Genomic DNA, 18,508 nt, shown 5'->3' with positions numbered 1-18,508 from the left:
CTTTGGGGTGCACACTTAGAGCAAATTGCTTTGGGGACTGGCTGATGCTTGATGGTCTGTTCTAAAATGCAATCCAAACTGTGGCAGTTAAACGAGATCCTGGACCACCTTCATTCAGTGTTTAAGCTTTTTTCTTCTTCTTCTTTGGGGTCTAAACTATGCACGTGATGGAAATATTTGTTGTCATAAAAGCAGAAATAAAGGGGAGAGGCAAAGTTTTAGGGTCTTCTTTCTCCAAACCCCCCCCCCCCCGTGAGTCCATCACCCCCCCAACCCATTTCTAGTGAGAAGCAGCTCCCAAAGCCAAGAGGGAACACGCCTGGAAGGGTAGGGGATTGGAAAGGGGGGAATTTCTCGTTTCTGGCCCGGCAGGGCTGGTCACTGGTGGCCGGTTCCAGCTGGGGCAGGAGGGCCAGAAGCCACAACCACAAGGTGACGGGGCACCGAGGAGGGGGGCAGCAGGATGTAGGAGGGTGTGAGAGGGCGCAGGAGGGCAGAGAGGGGTGCAGGTGGGTTCGGGGGTGCAGGAAGGTTGCAGCAGGCTGTGGAAGGGTGCGGTGTGAGGACGCAGCGGGGTGGGTGCAGCAGGGGGTTGTGGCAGCGCGGACGAGGATCCGAGAGGGTGAGGGAGGATGCGGGAGGATGCGGGAGAGCGCAGAGGGATGCAGAGGGACGCGGTTGGGTGCGGGAGCGTACAGGAGGCTGCAGGAGAGTGCCGAGGGATGCGAAAAGGCAGGGGAGAGGGTGCAGAAGGGCGCAAGGGCTCCGGTTCCTGAGTCAACCCGCCCCGGAGCTGCTGCTGCTGCTGCTGCTGCGGCTGGCGGGGGAGGCGCGGAGCTGGGCGGGCTCGGGGCGGGCTGGGCTGGGCCGGGCTGGGCTGGGCTGGTCCCGGTCCCGGTCCCGCCCAGCGCGGGTGTCCGGCGGCGCCGATGGGTCTGGGGGCCTGGCTGCGCTCGCTGGGCGGCTGTTGCGGCTGCTGCGGGGGGGAGGCGGCGGCGCCCGAGAAGGAGCCTTTGCTCAGGTAAGACCCCCCGGGATCAGCCCCCCCCCCGGCCCCCCCCGGGATGAGCCCCCGTCTTGCGCCGGAGGAGGGATGGAGGGATGCTCCCAGCGGGGATGGGTCGGTCCCTCTCCTCTCTCCGCCCCCCCCCCCCCCCCTTCGGACCCCAGGGCCCTTTCCCGCAGCTTGGCTAAGCCGAGCCCCGTTTTTTTTTTTCCCCAAAAACCCAGTTTCCAGTGATTTTACAGCCGCTGCTCTCCCTGGGTGGGGGGGGTGGCCATCCCCTGCGAGAGCCGGACGGGGCTCTCTGGAGGGGTTTTTCTCCCCGCCGTAACGAGCTGCTTTCAGTTCTCCTTCCGCTCGGGCTTCCTCGCCCGAGGGGGGGGGCTGGTTGTGTCCGAGGGGCTGCAGCGGCTGGGGAGGGGGTTTACGGTTCGTTTTTTAGCCAGCGAACCGAGAGCGGCGGCTCTTGGGGTGTTTCCCGAGCAGCCCTTGCCGTGGGAACCGTCCGGTTTGGGTCTTCCCAGCGTGGGGTTGCAGCCGAGAGGAGGCACAGAGAGGGGGGGTCCTCGCCTCCCAGCGCGGGGGGAAGGTCACAAGAGTCATGGAATCGTTTGGAAAAGACCCCCCTTAGAGATCATCAACCGTTCCCCCCCCCCCCGGCACCTCCGCGCCCACGGAGCCACGTCCTGAAAGTGCCACATCTGGCTTTTGAACACCTCCAAGGGCTGGGGATTCCACCTGTGGGCAGCCCGTTCTGGTGCTTTCTTCTAAAAATCCCATCTCGACCCGCCCTGGGTGCAACTTGAGGCCAGAGCCCCGTGTGACAAGCAGCGCCTGTGCTGGTTTCTGGAGCGCACGTTTCTCTCTGCCGCGGTTGCTCAGCTCCGTCTTGTGCGGGGAGCCGTGTGAGAGGGGGTGTGTGTGGGTGGTGAGGGGTTGTGTGTGTGTGTTGGGGGGGTTTGTTGTGTGAAAAGACCGAGCCCTGGGTCGTGGAGAAGAGCTGTCAGCCGCGCAAGGAGGGAGGGAGGTTTTTAGCATGCTGCAAAATACCCGTGCGTGGGGTTTGCAGCACTTCCCCTTCCTTCCCCGGCTGCCACTGAAGCCCACGGTGGGGAGCTGAGCCCTGGGATGGGGCAAGGGACTGCGGCTCCCCTGTGGGACAGAAACATGTCCAGCAGGAAGGTGGGATGCACCCAGGGTGGCCTACATAGATACCAGGTAACAGCAGAGCTGCTGCCAGGGCTTGAAATGCCCTGATTTCATGCTGTCGAAGCAGTTACCTAAAAGAACAACCAGATAATCCTGAGCATGGGGCCTCTAGCCCAGGAAATGGGCATTAACCTAATGAGAGCTGAGCAGACCTGTGTGGAGAGGCTCCTTCCTGCTGCCTTGCTGGCCTGGGTGGCTGTCCCTCACCGGGCACCTTTCTTAGTAACATGCCTTCTGCCATTGATCCAATTAATGCTGGCTATAAGTAGGGAAGCCTGTGTAAATGCTGGGCATTCAAAACCCACCTGCTTTTGCACAAGCGTGCCAGCATAATTAAACAGCCTAATCTCTGGCTTGCCCCTCTTCGTGAGGCTTCAGGGCTGTATTTCCAAGTGGGGATCTTGCAAGAGCGTGTGCTCCTTTTTTCCCCCCCTTCCCAATTCTTCCTTTTAAATGTTGCTTGGAAGCCCAGTGTACTCTGGGGGTGCCTGCTTTCACCAGAGCTCTCTGAGCTTGTATGGGTTTACTGGCTCCTGGGCACTGCCTTGCATCCCTTGCAGGCTGCTGGGTGCTCTGTGCCAGGGTTTGGGAATACAGAGGAGCTGGGAAGTGCCTTGCAAGCTGTGAGGGAGCAGCTCGTAAAAGCTAAGGTGTGTTAGTGTTATTGCCACATACTGGTTTTCAAAGTAAGTCAGATGTACTGGTAAGTCACTGAGTGGGAAGAAGCCTGTCAAACCTAGGATGGGACTGAACTCGTGCAGATAGCACGGGTGGCTCCTGAGTGATCCCCTCCAGGCTGGGATCCTGCCTGCTCTGCGTTTGAAAAAGGGTTTAAATGAGCTGGTGCTGGCTCATGTGTAGGAACAGCTGAATTACGTCCTCCACACCCTCCAAGTTAATGTTGGTTTGCTTGTTTTTAATGAGAGATTGTAAGATACTTTCTTTTCCCTTATTACCTGTTGCTCAGGTTTCGGGTTTGTTGACAATCTAACTAACCTTCCTGCAGGAATGCTGATGTGAAGGATTTGTTTTCTATTTTATCTATATGCTGGAGCTCCTCTTAGCAACTTTTTTTTGTGGCTTGGCATCGTGGCTAAAGCGCCTGCAGCATGATCTGAGGTTTCACTGGATGGGTTCCTTGCGAAAGGAATGGGGTTTGGGAAGCCAAAGGAATAAACAGGGGGTTGTTCTAACAAGAAGTGAGCAGAGATTGCCACAGAGTGGCTGATGAGACTATTGGGTAAGGCCAAAAGTATTTCTCAGTATGTGGTGTTGTGCTCGAGTGCCTGGACATCTCAATTAGAAACCTTATGGAAATCCTCTGCTCCCAAGTTTTCCCAGCAGGATTAAATAACCCTCTAAAAACAAGCACACATCCCGAGTAGCAACATAAAGCCATAAACCACACAACTGCCACCAGTGCAGAGAAAAGCTCCTTGCCTCTGGGGACAAACTTCCCAGAAGAGGATGCTCTACTTTGCTGACTGCTACATGAATAAAGCCCAGAGTTCACAAGCAAGCTGAGGACATTTCCATCCCCCGAATAAAGATGTGGCTCCATGTCCTTTCTGCACCTTGGCCCAGGTCCTTGTGCAGCTCAGTGCCTGCTGTACCTCTCAGGCAGGAGCTGCCAGGATGGGTTTTCCCCGTGGGGATTGACAGCTTGATTTTGTAGGGGAGAAAACAGCTGTGGGGTCATACAGAAACATGGTTGTGGAGGTGGGGCCTCTGGAGAGCATCCAGTCCAATCCCTGCTCGAGCGGGGTCAGCTGGAGCAGGTTGCCCAGGACCATGTCTAGTTGGGTTTTGAGTGTCTCCAAAGGTAGAGACTCCACAGCCTCTCTGTGCCAGTGCTCACCCACTCTTGCAGGAGAACGTTTTTTTCTTATGATTAAACTGACTTTCCTACATTTCAATGTGCGTCCTGTCATGAGCCACCACTGAGAAGGTTGTGAGTCCATCTCCTTTGCTCCCTCCCAACTGACACACATGGATAAGATCCCTCTGAGCCACCTCTTCCCTGGGCTAACCAGTCCCAGTTCCCTCAGCAGAGGTGCTGTGCGTTTTGTCTGAAATAAAACTCTGCCCAGCAGTGCTGCTTTTGAGGAGGAGGTGGGTAGAAGCTGCTTCTTTGGCCAAGAGGCAAGTTAGAGGCTTTGCACACAGCTGTCCCTGTGCCTGCTGCTCAAGGCATACCCTTCTGGGCACAAGGTCTCTGGGAGGACAGGCCGTGCCACTGGGAACTTGGCACGGCTGCAGGGTTAGCTGGGCAGAGAGAAAATACCCTCTAGAGCCACCGGGATTTCTGAGCATTAGTTAATTAGAACTGTTCCCATGATAAGCTCATAGAGACTGGGGGGGCCTGATGGGGAGCAGGGCAGGGGGCTGCTGGGGTGACGGGGAGATGCCACCTTCCATCCTTGTAGCTGGGTGCTTGCAGTTCCCCATCCTGGCTGCTCAAGTAACACCTGCTATCCCTAGCAGTCTTGAGTATCTGCTGCTTTTTGTTTGGATATGGCTTGTGTGGTCAGCATGTTTGCTAAGGTGAAACATTCGGGCTGCCTTCCCACCCTCCCCTCCTCCTCTTCCTCCCCTCTCCTAGGCTGGGTAGGTCACAAGAGGCAGCGTGGTGCCATGGGAGCTCATGCTGCCTCGGCTCTCCCCCCCTCTCTGCAGTAACAACAACCCCTACGCCTCCTTTGGAGCCACGCTGGCACGGGATGAGGAGCAGAACCTGTGGAGCACCCCTCACGATGTGACCCACACGGAGGCGGACGACGACCGGGTGCTGTACAACATGATCGTGGTCAGGAACCAGCTGGACAAGGACTCAGAGGTGAGGCCGTGCTGTTGGTGTCACTGCAGACTGAGGGTCACTGGGTTCATCAGAGGCTTGTGCAGTGCCTTTATTTAAGCACCCATTAATCACAGAGCCACAGAATCCCCAAGGCTGGAAAAGACCTTTCAGGCCATCCAGTCCAACCTATGACCTGACACCCCCACATCTCCAGCCCGTGGCACCAAGTGCCACCTCCAGCCTTTCCTTGAGCACCTCCAGGGATGGTGCCTCCACCACCTCCCTGGGCAGTCCATCCCAATGTCTAATCACCCTCTCCCTGAGGAAGTGCCTCCTGATATCCAACCTAACCCTCCCCTGGAGCAGCTCCTGTCTGATATTCCCTTGCTTTAGCCCTTTCCATCCTCAGATACTGTCAGCCCTGCCTCTGGCGGGTTCGCCCGGCAGTGGCAGCACCGGGAGCTGACCTGCTGTTCCAGCAATGCCTTGAGTTAAACACTCCTCTAACGACTTGTAGGGCAATTATTGAGCAGCAGAGAACTGGCACAGCTCTTAGCTTGGAAGGGAAAAATCATTGCTGTTACATAAAGGCTGTTTTGCAGCCCTGGTTTCCTTCACTAACGCACTTGGGCGCAAAGGAGATTTCAGCAGCCTGATTAGGAGCAGGTTGTTAGTAAACAGTGACATGTTCCCCCCTCTCTGATTGATTTTGAGAGTGCAGAATGTTTGCAGGAAAGCCTGGAGGCTTCACTTTTCATTTCAATGCCATCCTACTACATCCAAGGGACCGTGAGGCTGTCACTTTTCCTCCTGCACCGGTCCCCTCAACCCAAAAGCTAGCTCAGCTTCTACAAGAAGCCTCAAACTCCAGAGCTACAGCTGAGATAAAAATTGCAGGTTTTAGAACTTATACTGAGATCATGCAATCCTCGTGTACAGTTGGCCAGTATCCCCATTTCATGCTTTGGGATTTTTTGGTGGGGATTGAATGAATTGTGTTTACAATAGATGGGGTTTTAACAACATTTTCATGGCTGCATGTAACCTTTACAGCTCTAACTGAAGAGATCCTCTTCCCTCCCCACTGCTCTTTTCTCTACCTTGCAATTGCTTGTCTTAAAGAAGACAGAGAGCTTCATCCAGCCCAAATTGGCTGAAGGAAACAAGGACTACTCTGTTCAGGGGGCTGCACTGGTGCTGGGTTGTTGCAGAGCTGGATATATACTCCAGCAGCACCAAAGTGCCTGATTTCAGCACATGCCCATTCAAGTGGCCTCTTAGCTTGATTTAGGGCTTGTTATGAGGCAGGGCTCCTAAAAGCTATTATTATTTATAAAATGGTATCATAAGTGGATGGGCTGTTAACAGGACATCTCCCTGGGCAAAGGAGAGAGTTGTGTGTCAGCCTTGCTCAGGTTGCAGAGGATGGGTGAACAGAAGAGCACTCCTGCACCTGCCTGTCCTAAACCCAGTGTACCTGCTTGTCCTAAAACCAGTCCTCTCTCCTGCCTTCAGCGTGTCCCTCGGGTTTTTAGCAAGTCTGAGCAGTCCCTGTGCCTGCCAGTGAAAAAGGAAAGTACAAAGAGCATGGGGCTTCCCCTCCACAATGAATGTAAGATGCATATCCTGTTTTTTTTTCATGCAGTGCAATTAATAAAAAAGCCTGAGGAATGCAACATGGGGCTGACTTTGAAGAAAGCTAAAACACAATACACTTGATTTGAACTATGGCACAGTGTCCTTTGCAGCTAGTGATTGCCAGCCTCTCTGCTGTCTCTCTTTTATAGCTGGGGAAACTGAGGCACGATAGGCTCAGCAAGCTGCTGTAGTTTCCAACTGCAGCTTTTCCTGGCAGAGTGGCAGAACGGGGAGGGGCTTGGCTGGCAAAGCCAACATTCCTGCTTTCAGCCCCAGGTGCCAAAATCTCTCTTTACTCCAGCGAGCATTTTAAAACTAGGCCAAATTGCACTGCCATCCCCTCCTCATGAGATTTTAGCCCTGAGAGAAAGGAAAAAAAAGTCTTAATTGCAAACAAGCACTGGGCTGCAGGAGCCATAATCTGCTTTGGGAGCTGCTCTGCTCCCAGAGTCCCTGGGGAGAGCGTGTGGATGCTGCAGGACAGGGGACAGAGTGGCTTCTTGTTTGTGCAGTGCAGAAGCATTATGAAACCATAGGTCCTCTTTTTCTTTTGGTTAAAATTGGCCTGAAAGGAGAACTGCTTGCTGCATTTCTGCTCCTTCGTTTAACGGAGACATTTGGGCGTGCTGTGCACTTACTGTATGCTTTGCCATCCCCCACCTTTATCTTAGCCATTCCCAAGCACAGGATCTTGGAAGGATCCCAAAGAGCAGGTTGCTGTACCTCATGCCTGTTTTATCTGTTCTGGCACCACCTTGGCCTCAAACCTGTGTTGCATTTTTCTTAACCCAGCCAACCCACTTCTGCTTTCCTGGGCGTTTTCTTTTTTGAAGCGGTTGCTGTGAGCTAGGACAGGAGAAGTGGTGGGCCAGGAAGCAGTGCTGGGGGTCAGTGAGCGTGCTCCAGGACAGCTCTCTTACCTCTGCCTGGTGTATTTGCTGTAAATAAATAAACCAAACTGTCTAGGCAAAGGGCTGGGTGCTCTGACACCGAGTGCTCCCTGTCACTCAGGGTTGGGCTGCCAGCAGCTCACAGTGTCAGTTCCTTGGACCCACACCTGGTCCATGCAGAGCTGTTTCTTCTCCCTGCCCCATCTCGATGGCCCTGCTCTGGGAAATCTGGCAGCACCAGCCCAAACTCAGTGTGACCTGAGCTTGTGTAAGGATGGCAGGGCTGCTCAGCCCTGCTCCTCGCCGAACCGGGGCAGCGAGCTCTTCAAAGCCAGCACTGTCACCTACTGGGTGTGCCAGTTTCACACTCACTTGCTCCTCCTGCTCAATGCTCTGTGCTGGGAGTGATGGCTCTTGGGGACGTTGGCCCTGGTGGAGCCCACTGGAGCACCCAGTGGTTGCCAAATCCACCGTGCAACAGGTACATGAGGCAAGATTCACGGGAGCCTCTGGGAGTCATAAGGACTGAACCATTTCCAGCTTTGCATTTCTCTCTGCTTGAGGCCAATCATAGGATCATTGAGGTTGGAAAAGACCTCCGAGATCATCAAAGTCCAATGGGACGAGTTGGGTGTCCAACCAGTGAGTGCCATGGGCTTGGATGCACTTTTGGAAGCAAAGTACAAGCAAGGGAGGGTGTGCTTGGAGAAAACCAGAAAAGCTGTAGCTGAAGGGGTGGCTCAAGGGCGCTGGTAAAGCTGATGCAGCCTTTAGAGATCAAAGCTGTCATCAAAGCTGGGGTCAGCATTTCAAATATGGGAAAAATGTTTTTGGTTTGTTTTTTTTTTCCCTCCCTCTGCCCTGCAGCATCATCAGGCCTGTTGTGCTGTAAAGTAAAACCCCAAACCTGGAAATGAAACGAGATCTCTAGGAAAACAGGATGTTACAGAAGCTGCTGTGTACTGGCCCAGTCACTGCTCCAGCAGGCACACTGCTAGTGAGGCAAACTGTGTGTTTTGGGGAAGGGGGACTGCTGTGGCTCCAGCAAACCTCCAGTGTGAGCAGCAGGAGCAACACTGGTCTCACTGGGCTTATGTACCTAAGATAGACCCCTCCGTGAAGTCCAGTTTGTGGTGTCCCTGGTGCCTCAGTGGCCTCTGCTGGGTGCATGGAGTTACCCAGCCATGGGCAGAGGGCCTGAGCTGGCACCCAGACTGGCTTTGGAGAAGGAGCCAGGGTTAGGGCAGCTTTGCTGCAAGCCTGTGAACAGAAACTAAAGGTGGGGTTTGGTGTTACGACCCAGGAGAAAGCATCATTCTTAGGGCTGGTTGTAAACGCAGTCTTCCTTTCTTTTGGCTTATTGCCCTGGGGAAGGTGGGATCATAAAGCCACTAGCAAGGGCAATTCCTCTGCCTGTGTGTCTGCTGGGGGCCTGGCCAGCAGAGCTGTGCTGGCACAGTCCTTCTGGCATGCCCATTAGCAAGCAGGCAAGGCCTGTTTTTCTCCTTCCTCCTGCTGTCCTACAGGATTATTATTTTTTAAACAGGTTACAGAGAAGATCACTATTGAGACACTCTGATGCTGGGCCTCACAGAGGTGGTGGGATTTGCCCAGGGTTGGGGATGCCTGTCAGGGAGCCCAGAACTGACCCTCTAAATGCCTATGAGACAGTATTTATGAATTCCTGTAGGCCTCTCTTAAAACTAATTCCAGTATAAGTTTATTCTAAGCTGAGAGCTCAGGTGGTGGTTCGATGTATAGAGGTGGATGTAGGGCTTGTATTTCCTCAACTACTTCCAGTGGAGCCAGAGTAGGAGCATCCCTGGATGTGGTGTGGTACCTGCCTGAGCTGGTATTTTGCAGCCTTTCCCTGATAATTCTGATCTGACCTCATTTCCAAAATAACTCTTGAACAGAATGGTGACACCAGTTGCTTTCAAGGGAATAAAGGAGAAGGCTTTGGTAGAGAACTGCTTTGGCAACATGAGAAAAGCTCTCTACTAATTAGGAAATTTACAGATGAGCAGGGATGAAAAGTTGGGCAGTGCTTGCCTGTTCTCTTGGCACACTTCTTCCCAGAGCTCTGGATTATGTACCAACCTGCCTTAGATTTCATGCCCAGCATCTCCTCACTTCCATTTGGCATTTGCAGAACTAGCAAAGCACACTAGAGAGCTCAGGGAAGTTTTCCAGGTACGTATACAAAGGGCTGGGGGAGCAGAGGAGACAGATGGTGGAGTTTCTCTGCTGCTTCTGAGATATTCCTGACCCATGCACAAAGGGTTTTCTCAAGCCCCCACTGGTATATGTTGTACCCTGCTATGTAGGTTTAAAAGGGCAAAACTGATTGCAAAAAACAGGGCCAGGAACTGCAACCTGCTTTGGTTTCCTCGCTGGGATGTCCCAGGTCCCTAGAAACACCGAGGGGTTTGGTGAAGACCAGCCTTCCACTCTGCTTTCCCAGTACTCTGTGTGAGAAGCCTCCTCGCTGCTCCAGAAGTGACACCTGACTTTGCAAGAGGCAGGACAGGGAATGGAGGTGCACAGAGGATGCAAAGAGAAGCTGCATTTTGGGAGAGAGCTGCTTCTCCCATACTTGCATGCTGCCTCGTGACACCTTGCTGGAGGGGGCTGTGGTGGGGAGCCAGCCCAGGGGGGCCCCAAGGACCAGGGTGCCCTGTCCTGCATCTCACTGGTGCCCTGGTACAGAATCACAGAATCATTCTGGTTGGAAAAGACCTTTAAGATCCTCTAGTCCAACCATTAACCCAGCTCGACCAACCATTAACCCAACTCTACCAAGTCCAATGCTTAAACCATGTCTCTAAGCACTGCATCTATACTTTAACACCTCCTGGGATGCTGATTCAACCACCTCCCTGGGCAGCCTGTTCCAGTGTTTGGTAACACTTTCAGTGAAGACGTTTCTTCTAATATCCCATCTAAACCTCCCCTGGCACAACTTGAGGCCGTTTCCTCTTGTCTTATCACTTGCTCCTTGGGAGAAGAGACCAAGCCCCCTTGCTCCAACCTCCTTTCAGGGAGTTGTAGCGAGCTAGCAGGTCTCCCCTCAGCCTCCTTTTCTCCAGGCTGAACACCCCCAGTTCCCTCAGCTGCTCCTCAGAAGACCTGTTCTTCAGACTGTTCCCCAGCTCCTTTGCCCTTCTCTGTCCTTCTCGTCCTGAGGGGCCCAGAACTGACCCCAGGATTTGAGGTGCCCTCTCCCCAGTGCCCAGCACAGAGGGATGATCCCTGCCCTGGTTCTGCTGGCCACGCTGTGTCTACGCTGAAGCCATCCTGGCCTCAGCTGCAGTGAGGGCTGAGGGAGAGCAGGGTTTGGCAGGGGGCCCTGGTGCCTGCCCCGGGGCTGCCTGGCAGTGGGTGCTGAGCAGCCTCAGCCTCGTGATGCTCCAGGCCCCAAACCAAATACTCCCTCTGCAAGTCACATCTTGGTGACTCATGGGATGTGCGTGGGGAAAACACCCTCCCCAAAGTCTCTGATGTTGCCCACTCCAGTGTGGAGACAGGGGCAGGACAAGCTTTGCTCTTCCTCTGCTGTGTAGTTGAAAGGAGATGCTGTTTTGATTAATATTGGGGATGGAATGATGCTGTTCACTCCGTTTCCCTCATTAAAGCAACACAGAGAACAGCCCCCTGCCCACAGCATTTAGGGTGTCTCTGCTAATGGGAATGGCCTGGCAAAACCTGGAGGTTTCTGAGGCTGATGGAGAACAGGGCATGAGTCCCTTCAAGAGCTCAGCCCAGAGCCACCCATCCTCACCCTGATCATCTCTAGTTTCTTTTCAATCCCTGGCATCATGTGCATCCTCCTCCTCCCAGCTTTCTCCGAGGCAACCAATACATTCAGCTCCCCACCCAGCCAAAACAACCCCCACCAAAACAAGAGGTTCCCCCCCAGGTGCCACCATTCAGTATCATTTTCTGTAGCAAAGCTGCCCCTTTGCACGCTCCCCAAATTCTCCATCGACAGGACACTGGGCCTAAATTTGCCGTGTATTTGCTTCCGTAGAGCAACTCAGTAACTGTGACGTGCAAGAAAGCCATAACCTAGATTCCCTTAAAACAAAAATAGACAAGGGAAAGCCACGCTGCTGTTAATCCAGAGCAATCAGCAGCAGCTTCCCAGCATGCTGTAAGCACTGCTTGCTCAGCTAGGAGCTTGGTTTGCTACCAATCCCCACGGTCCTGAAAGCTGCTGCCCTGGCAAGCCATGTTTTGGGGAGAGGAGCATCTTTCCCACCCCTCCAGCTCCCTAGTTCAGCAGCAGGAAGCAGCCCGGGGTCTCAGTGGCTGTGCTGATGGATTCTCTGCATTAAAGCGTTTGTTTCTCCTCAGGAGGGCAGAGACAACAGGCTCATTTCCCCACCAGCACGCCCAGACTGGTTTGCACTCCTTCCTGCTCACACTATGGCTTCACAAGCAGGCTGAGATGTTTCCAAGGATCCCTGCCAGCTGTGAGCAAGGCACTGTGCAGCCTTTATGATCTTCTTAAAATCTTTTCAAGTTTGCAATCAACTTTGCACAAAACTTTTAATACAATAACCCTCCTCTCGTCCATCGAGGAGCTCAATTCCTAGCTGCAAGCTGGTGTCACAGGAGAGAGGAGCCTTGTCCCTGCTTCCTTTTTCTAGCAAAGGGCAGAAGAGGAGTTTTGGTGCTTTGCATGGGCAGCAGGTGCCTTCCTGTGCAAACACTGAAGCTATTGTCAAGCACTGCAGCTCGGCTCAGCAAAGCCAGCTCATGATGAGCAGCAACACAACACTAAAATGCAGGGGATTTTGGTCTCTGGGAAGATGAGCAGTGCAGAGCTGTCTTTCCCCTGCTCTCCTGACCTGAATTCACCAGTGTCAACCCTGCTGCCTGCTTCTTCCAAAGCATAATCTCCAAGGAGTTCCTGCAGCTACTGCTGAACAAGAAAACAGGCCCGTCATTTAATTCTCTGCAGCCATGGTGGGTCAGCTGGGCTCAGGAAAAAACCACTAAGAAGTCTCCAGCACTTTAGCAAATCAAGTCAATCCTGTCAAGGCACCAGGTGTCAGAAAAGCAGTGGGATTTCTAAAGCACAGCCTGCCTTCATGGGTATTGTTTAACCCCTCTGAACCCAGCTTGTCACAGAAGACAATCCCAGGGAGGTGGCACAGATTGACACCTCTTTATTCTCCAAGTCCCTCTATGTCATCTGTTGCTGAGAGGTGAGATTAATGAGGGTTGTTAGAGCAGGGAAATGACCTGAGTGATCTTCTGACCTGCTGTGTGGGGGCTTCTGTAAATGCATCCTTTCCAGTGTGTGCATGGATTGAACTTAGCTAGGAAAAGAACTCCTCGTTTTCTTGCAGAACACGCGTGTTTCTGCAGGGATTCATTCTTTCACAGATGTTTGCCTGTGTTGGTCTCAGTTTAATAAACAACCTGAAACCATTCCCCTTTATGCAGCTATAAAGCTAGAGGTCAAGTGTTAGGATTTAAGATGTAGAGTTAAGTGAGGCATTAACTGAGAATAGTTATTATGTAAAACGACTCCAGCTCATCCCTCAACCATCCACACACATCCCTCTTCTCTACTATTTAAAAAAGGGAACCCCAGCCTTTTAAAAAAAGTCTGTTTTTCTAGTTTACCAGTACTTATGAAAACCTGCCTCCTCCAGCTAAATCCCAAACAGAGGGCTGAGCAGTTTGGAGAAGCCACTGCATGTGTGCCCAAACTGAGAGCAGTATTTTGTTCCCCAAACTTTTAGTTTTCCCTTGGGCTATCATCAGATAAGATCACGTGCCACGCCAGGTTAACTGCAAGGATATGAAAATAAGGCCTTGCAATCGTTTACAGAAGGTAATTATTCATATGTGCTTGTGGTTTTGTCAATCTGTAAAGGCCACATGAGGTATCTCCCAGCCTCAGGTTTTGAGACTAGTAGGGCTGTGAAGGTTTGGGGAAAAGGGCTCTGGAACAGAGACTGAAGTCTCTGAGATGGCTACATTGGGAGGTTCATGTTCTCCAGCCCAGGGCAGCATTATCATTTCTAGCACAGAACAGAGCAGCAGTTTTATATTCTCCCTGTCTGACTGAGGAGACCACTTTGGTCATCAGCAACACCTAAGCTGGCTTCTATAACCCCACTGCAGGGGAACTGAAGGCCTGTTTTGTTCATGCAGAGAAGATGCAGAGATGCTGTACCAAACACCAAGCTAAAATGTTCTACGCTGGTCAGTGTCATTTCATCCAGGGACAGCAGCAGCTTGGCCACTGACCTTCACACTGCTCCCTCAGTGCCAACATCAACCTTTCAAGTCTGGCTCTGTTCCAAAAAGCTGAAATTCCTAGAGAAGCAACAGAGACCTCCCTGCATGCAAATAACTGAGTGTCTCTTATCCCTTTGCTTTGCAGGAATGGCAGAAGCTCAACTACGATATCTACACCTTGCGGCAGACTCGGAAAGAAGTGAGAAGCAGGTGGAAACATATTTTGGAGGATTTAGGTAAGCTGGAGGACACAGGGATGTAAATTCCTGTGGTGCTGAAGGAGGAGTCCCATGGTGGTTGAGGATGAGAGCGGCTCCACAAGATCAGGCAGGGAGAGGAGAAAGGGAGGCAAATAAACCAAGGTTGCCAAGCGGTGCCATCAGCCCACATGGCAGCTGAGAGCTCCTCAGAGCTTGGGCATGGCTGGGAGGAGACAGGGCCACCACGTCTGCAGGCACATCAAAAAGCCCACAAACCACAATCAGTGGGAAAGCCTTTTAAGCCCATAATAACATGCTCAGTCACCCATTTCAAGCTTCCTTGTGGAAGCTTAGCCATGGATACCTGGGAGTTCACCTTAGGTTTTTCTAAACAAGATAAGCAGGGAGAAATGGGTATTCCTTTCAGATTTGAACACAGATGCATCTAGTGTTCTTCCTTAGCCCATGCCAGCTGATCTGAGCTAAACCACTCACTTTGTTTGCTTTTAAGTGAATTTGGAATACTCTTTTACCAAATGAAAGTGCTCAACTGTTGCTCTCTTTTACTCCTGCTATTTCCTGGTCTGCAAACAGTGAGCTGCACCCACCAGTCCTGTGGGCTCAGCTGCTGCTGCTTCCTGGAGAAGGCAGTGACTGGTGTGACCTGGTTTTCCCAACTGCACCAAACACAGCCTGTGACACTTGGGCCAAGGAGGTGTACCATGCTGGCACATCAGCTCAGTGACTGGCATCGTGTTCTGGTGGTGGTTGGCATCTAATGAGAGGAGAGAATGTGTGAGTTGAGTGCACTTGTTGGGCTGTTCAAGGATGTTATCACTGGGAGATGGGTATCTCAGCTGCTCCTGCCCAACCTGCCCTTCTGGCATCTGGATGGGAGGAATATTATGAATTCATAACTTGCTATCAGGGTTCATCTCCACCCGGGTGCTCATGCAGCCTGTACAGAACAAACATGAGAGGGATCACTCATCCTTTCATCTGTTACTGCACGTTGGCAGAGGCTCTCCCACATCTCCCTCACGTCTGCTCTGGGGAAGCTCAAGGCCAGGGATCAGTTGGCCTTAGCAAAGCTAGATGTGCAACCAGATGTGAAACCAGCTTGTTATCTAGACCTGTGCTTTAGTCATAAGACCTCCACTCTTTCCCCTCTAAGAGTTGTCAGGTGAGACACATCACCACCAGCTCCCTCAAGCTGAGGAAAGAGTTCCTGGTAGCAATTATGTTTAAAGATCCCTGCATTCATTCTCCTTCCCCTTTCTTTCCCTGGATACCCTTCCTGTAAGAGATGCTGACTGCTACAAGAACAATCACCCATGCATCCATTACTGCTGCAGGTTTTTTTTATCACTGTTACCTCTTGACAACATCCAGGTGTAGTCACTGGGCTGCTCAGGAAGCCCCACCATCCCTGAAAGCTCTGGCAGCATCAGGAGCTGCAAGAGCTGAATCAGCACCCTGGGTGTGGGTGTTCCTACACCTTCTCTGGAAAGCCAGCAACAACTTGCCCTGAATGGGTTTATGGGGTGTTTTTTTTCCCCACCAGCAAGCTCATACCTGCCTCAAGAGCAGACCCAGGCTTGCCTCAGGGAAATGCTAGTTTGTTTTACTTAGTAGGGAATGCAGCAGCCCCAGGTGGAAGGGGAGTAGGGAACCTTGCAAGAACCTGGAGGGTTCAGGGATGACCCTGCCCACATGCTTGACTCCTCTCTGTAACACATCTCTTTCCCAGGTTTCCAGAAGGAAGCAGACTCCCTTTTGTCAGTGACCAAACTCAGCACCATCAGTGACTCTCAGAACATGGGCAAAGCCCGGGACATCCTGTTAAAGCTCTCTGAAGAGACAAACATCTTTCCCACCAGCTGGGAGCTTTCTGAGCGCTACCTCTTTGTGCTGGTGAGTAGTTCTGAGCAGGTCTTCCCTCCCCGGGGCCCCCATCTCTGCAGGTGAGCTCAGGTGGAGGGGAGCAGAGAACTGCACCAGAGGACACTCATGTACTTGGTGGCATCTGGGGCTTCCCCATTAGATGTTGTGCTTGTAGCTTGGCTGGTTAACTTCCTTGGAAGTGTCAGTGCTGTGGCACCAGACCTTTACCCACCAGCAAGTTCCTTCAAGCCTGTGCACGTGGGTGCTCTTGCAGCCTGTTAGCTAAGTGGGAAAAGATGAGACCTCATGCCTGGCTTAACCTGAGAGCAGTCATGGAGGGAGGACCCTGACCAGGGAGCTGCCCAAAGCAGCCTGTAGTGACTGTAAATAAGAGAATAAGCCCTATGAGGAGAGGCTGAGGGAACTGTTCAGTTTAGAGAAGAGGAGGCTGAGGGGAGACCTTCTTGCTCTCTACAACTGCCTGAAAGGAGGTTGTAGGGAGGCAGGAGTTGGCCTCTTCCATCAGGTGAATAATGACAGGACCAGAGGAAATGGCCTGAAGTTGCACCAGGGCAGGTTTAGATGGGATAACAGAGAGAATTTCTTTACTGAAAGAGTGATTGGACAGTGGAACAGGCTGCCCAGGGAGGTGGTGGAGTCACCGTCCCTGGAAGTATTTAAGAGAAATATAGATACAGTGCTTAGCAGCTTGATTTAAGCACTGATTGGGTAGATTAGGTTATGGTAGGTGGCTTTAGGTTATGGTTGGACTAGATGATCTTCTGGGACGATTCTGTCCAGGGTTAGGACTCTAGTGTTAGGGGTCAAGGTTTAAGGGTCTAGGCATCTACATTAGAGGGTCTAGGGTTAAGGGTCTAGGGTTAAGGGTCTAGGGCAAATGACCCAGCTGATATGGTGGTGTTAGGTCACAGGCTGGACTCGATGATCTCAAAGGTCTTTTTCCGCCCTTGGTGATTCTGTAAACCCCTGTTGCTCTGGCAGGATCGGCTCATAGCCCTGGATGCTGCAGATGAGTTCTTCAAGATGGCCAGCCTGGTGTATCCAAAGAGGCCCAGCGGGGACAGAGTGGACGACAGCCAGAAGGCTGCAACGCCCTGAGGAACCTGCCCTGCTGGCGTGAGACGGACAGGGGGTTTTCTTTTCCTCTGGGACCAGGCTCCTTTGCCGAGGGGCTGGCGTGAGTTGTGCCGCTCCTTGTTTTCCTGCAGAGAAGGAAGTGGGGCTGGCTGGAGCAGAGCGAGGTGGCCAGCGAGCTGTGCCCCAGCAGGAGGGCCCAGAGAAGCAGACGCTGACCCCGAGGTGCTCCCGAGCAGAAGGGACCAAGAACTGCCCTCGTGTAGCCCTGGTGGGAGACTGCTAGCCTAGCCGTTTATGCAACGGGCATGAGGGGAAACCTGCCACACACCAGTAGCTGTAAAAGTTGAGATGGCTCCAGTTCCAAGTGCTGCAAGAAGTTCCCACCTTCTGCTGGTACCTGCTGCTGCCCCCTCCCTCCACCCCGCTGGCTGGGAGCGAGGAAGGAAAGATACCTCAGTTGTCTACAACTCTTGACATTTTCTCCGTGTGCTGGTCCTTTTCCTCACCTCCAGCCCGGGGCAGCCCCACCGGGCAGGTCCCAGCAGATGCAGCAAAGGGGCAGGAGCTGCACGTAGCTGGGAGAGGAGTTGGTGCCAGGCAGCAAAGCCTTGGAGCAGTGTCACGGTTGGGGTGCTCGGTCCTGGCCAGTAGTGGTTTGGAGATGTGTATGTCAGGGTGCTCAGCTCAGCATCTTCAAAGAAGGTGGATTTTAGGAAGGTGTCAAGGTCAGACCTGCTGAGAATCTGGCTCCTGTAATGCCCTCAGATCAGTTGCCCAACATCTTCATTATTTTCTGGAAGTTTATCTCATAATTGCATTAAGAAAACCAACACTATAAAGCTGCATGGGCTGTCAATATACACCATCCCTGCTGGTAATGAGGATTTTAAATTAATATCAGTGTTATCTTGGGGTTATGTCTGATAAAGAGCAATAATTTTAAAACACTGGATTTGATCTTTGAAAAACAAGTGGAAGTGCTTCACTGATTAACATGTGTGCTGCTAGTTGGCCAGTTGAAAATGCTGGTTACACAGGACCTCCCAAAACAGCAAAACAGAGGTTTTATTTGTTTATACCTACAGTGTTTGAAATCTTTCTCACTATATATATATATATATATATATATATATATAATTTATGAGTTGTTTCTGTTTGTCAGTCTTCCTGGGAAACATTTTTGTCAACTCAGGACATGGGTGAAAACTGAATCTAATAAATAAAACATGTTGCAAACCCAAGATTTCTTGCTCTTTCTGTAACCCTGTTCAGGCAAGAATGTTTATCTTGACTGCTGATAGCAGGAGGGTTGGGCTATTTGTAAAGCCTCTGCAACCTGCTGTCCACACACTTAAAAACTGCTCGTTGACTTGGAAGAGTTTGCCAAATTCCTCATAGGACATGATGGGGATTTCATTTCATTTCAGTGGGATTTGAAGTGAGTTGCCCAGTTTCCATGTTTGGTTTTGGTGTTGGGTTTTTTTTTTTGTTTGTTTGTTTGTTTTGCTTTGTTTTTTTTCTTCAGCAGAAG

At 52.0% G+C, this 18,508-nt stretch overlaps 1 protein-coding gene across 1 annotated transcript; it reads left to right on the top strand.

Moving 5' to 3' along the window:
- The first annotated feature begins 929 nt into the window (after positions 1-929).
- MREG (melanoregulin) lies at positions 930-18,101 on the top strand. Its single transcript, XM_051624170.1, has 5 exons — positions 930-1,021; positions 4,889-5,048; positions 13,941-14,031; positions 15,746-15,909; positions 16,882-18,101. Exons 1-5 carry the CDS (start codon positions 930-932, stop codon positions 16,996-16,998), a joined length of 624 nt encoding a protein of 207 aa, XP_051480130.1. The 3' UTR covers positions 16,999-18,101.
- Positions 18,102-18,508: the final 407 nt, after the last annotated feature.

This window comes from Apus apus, chromosome 6, assembly GCF_020740795.1.
Source record: "Apus apus isolate bApuApu2 chromosome 6, bApuApu2.pri.cur, whole genome shotgun sequence".
NCBI lineage: Eukaryota > Metazoa > Chordata > Aves > Apodiformes > Apodidae > Apus > Apus apus.
This window is presented reverse-complemented; position numbering and strand designations above follow the sequence as displayed.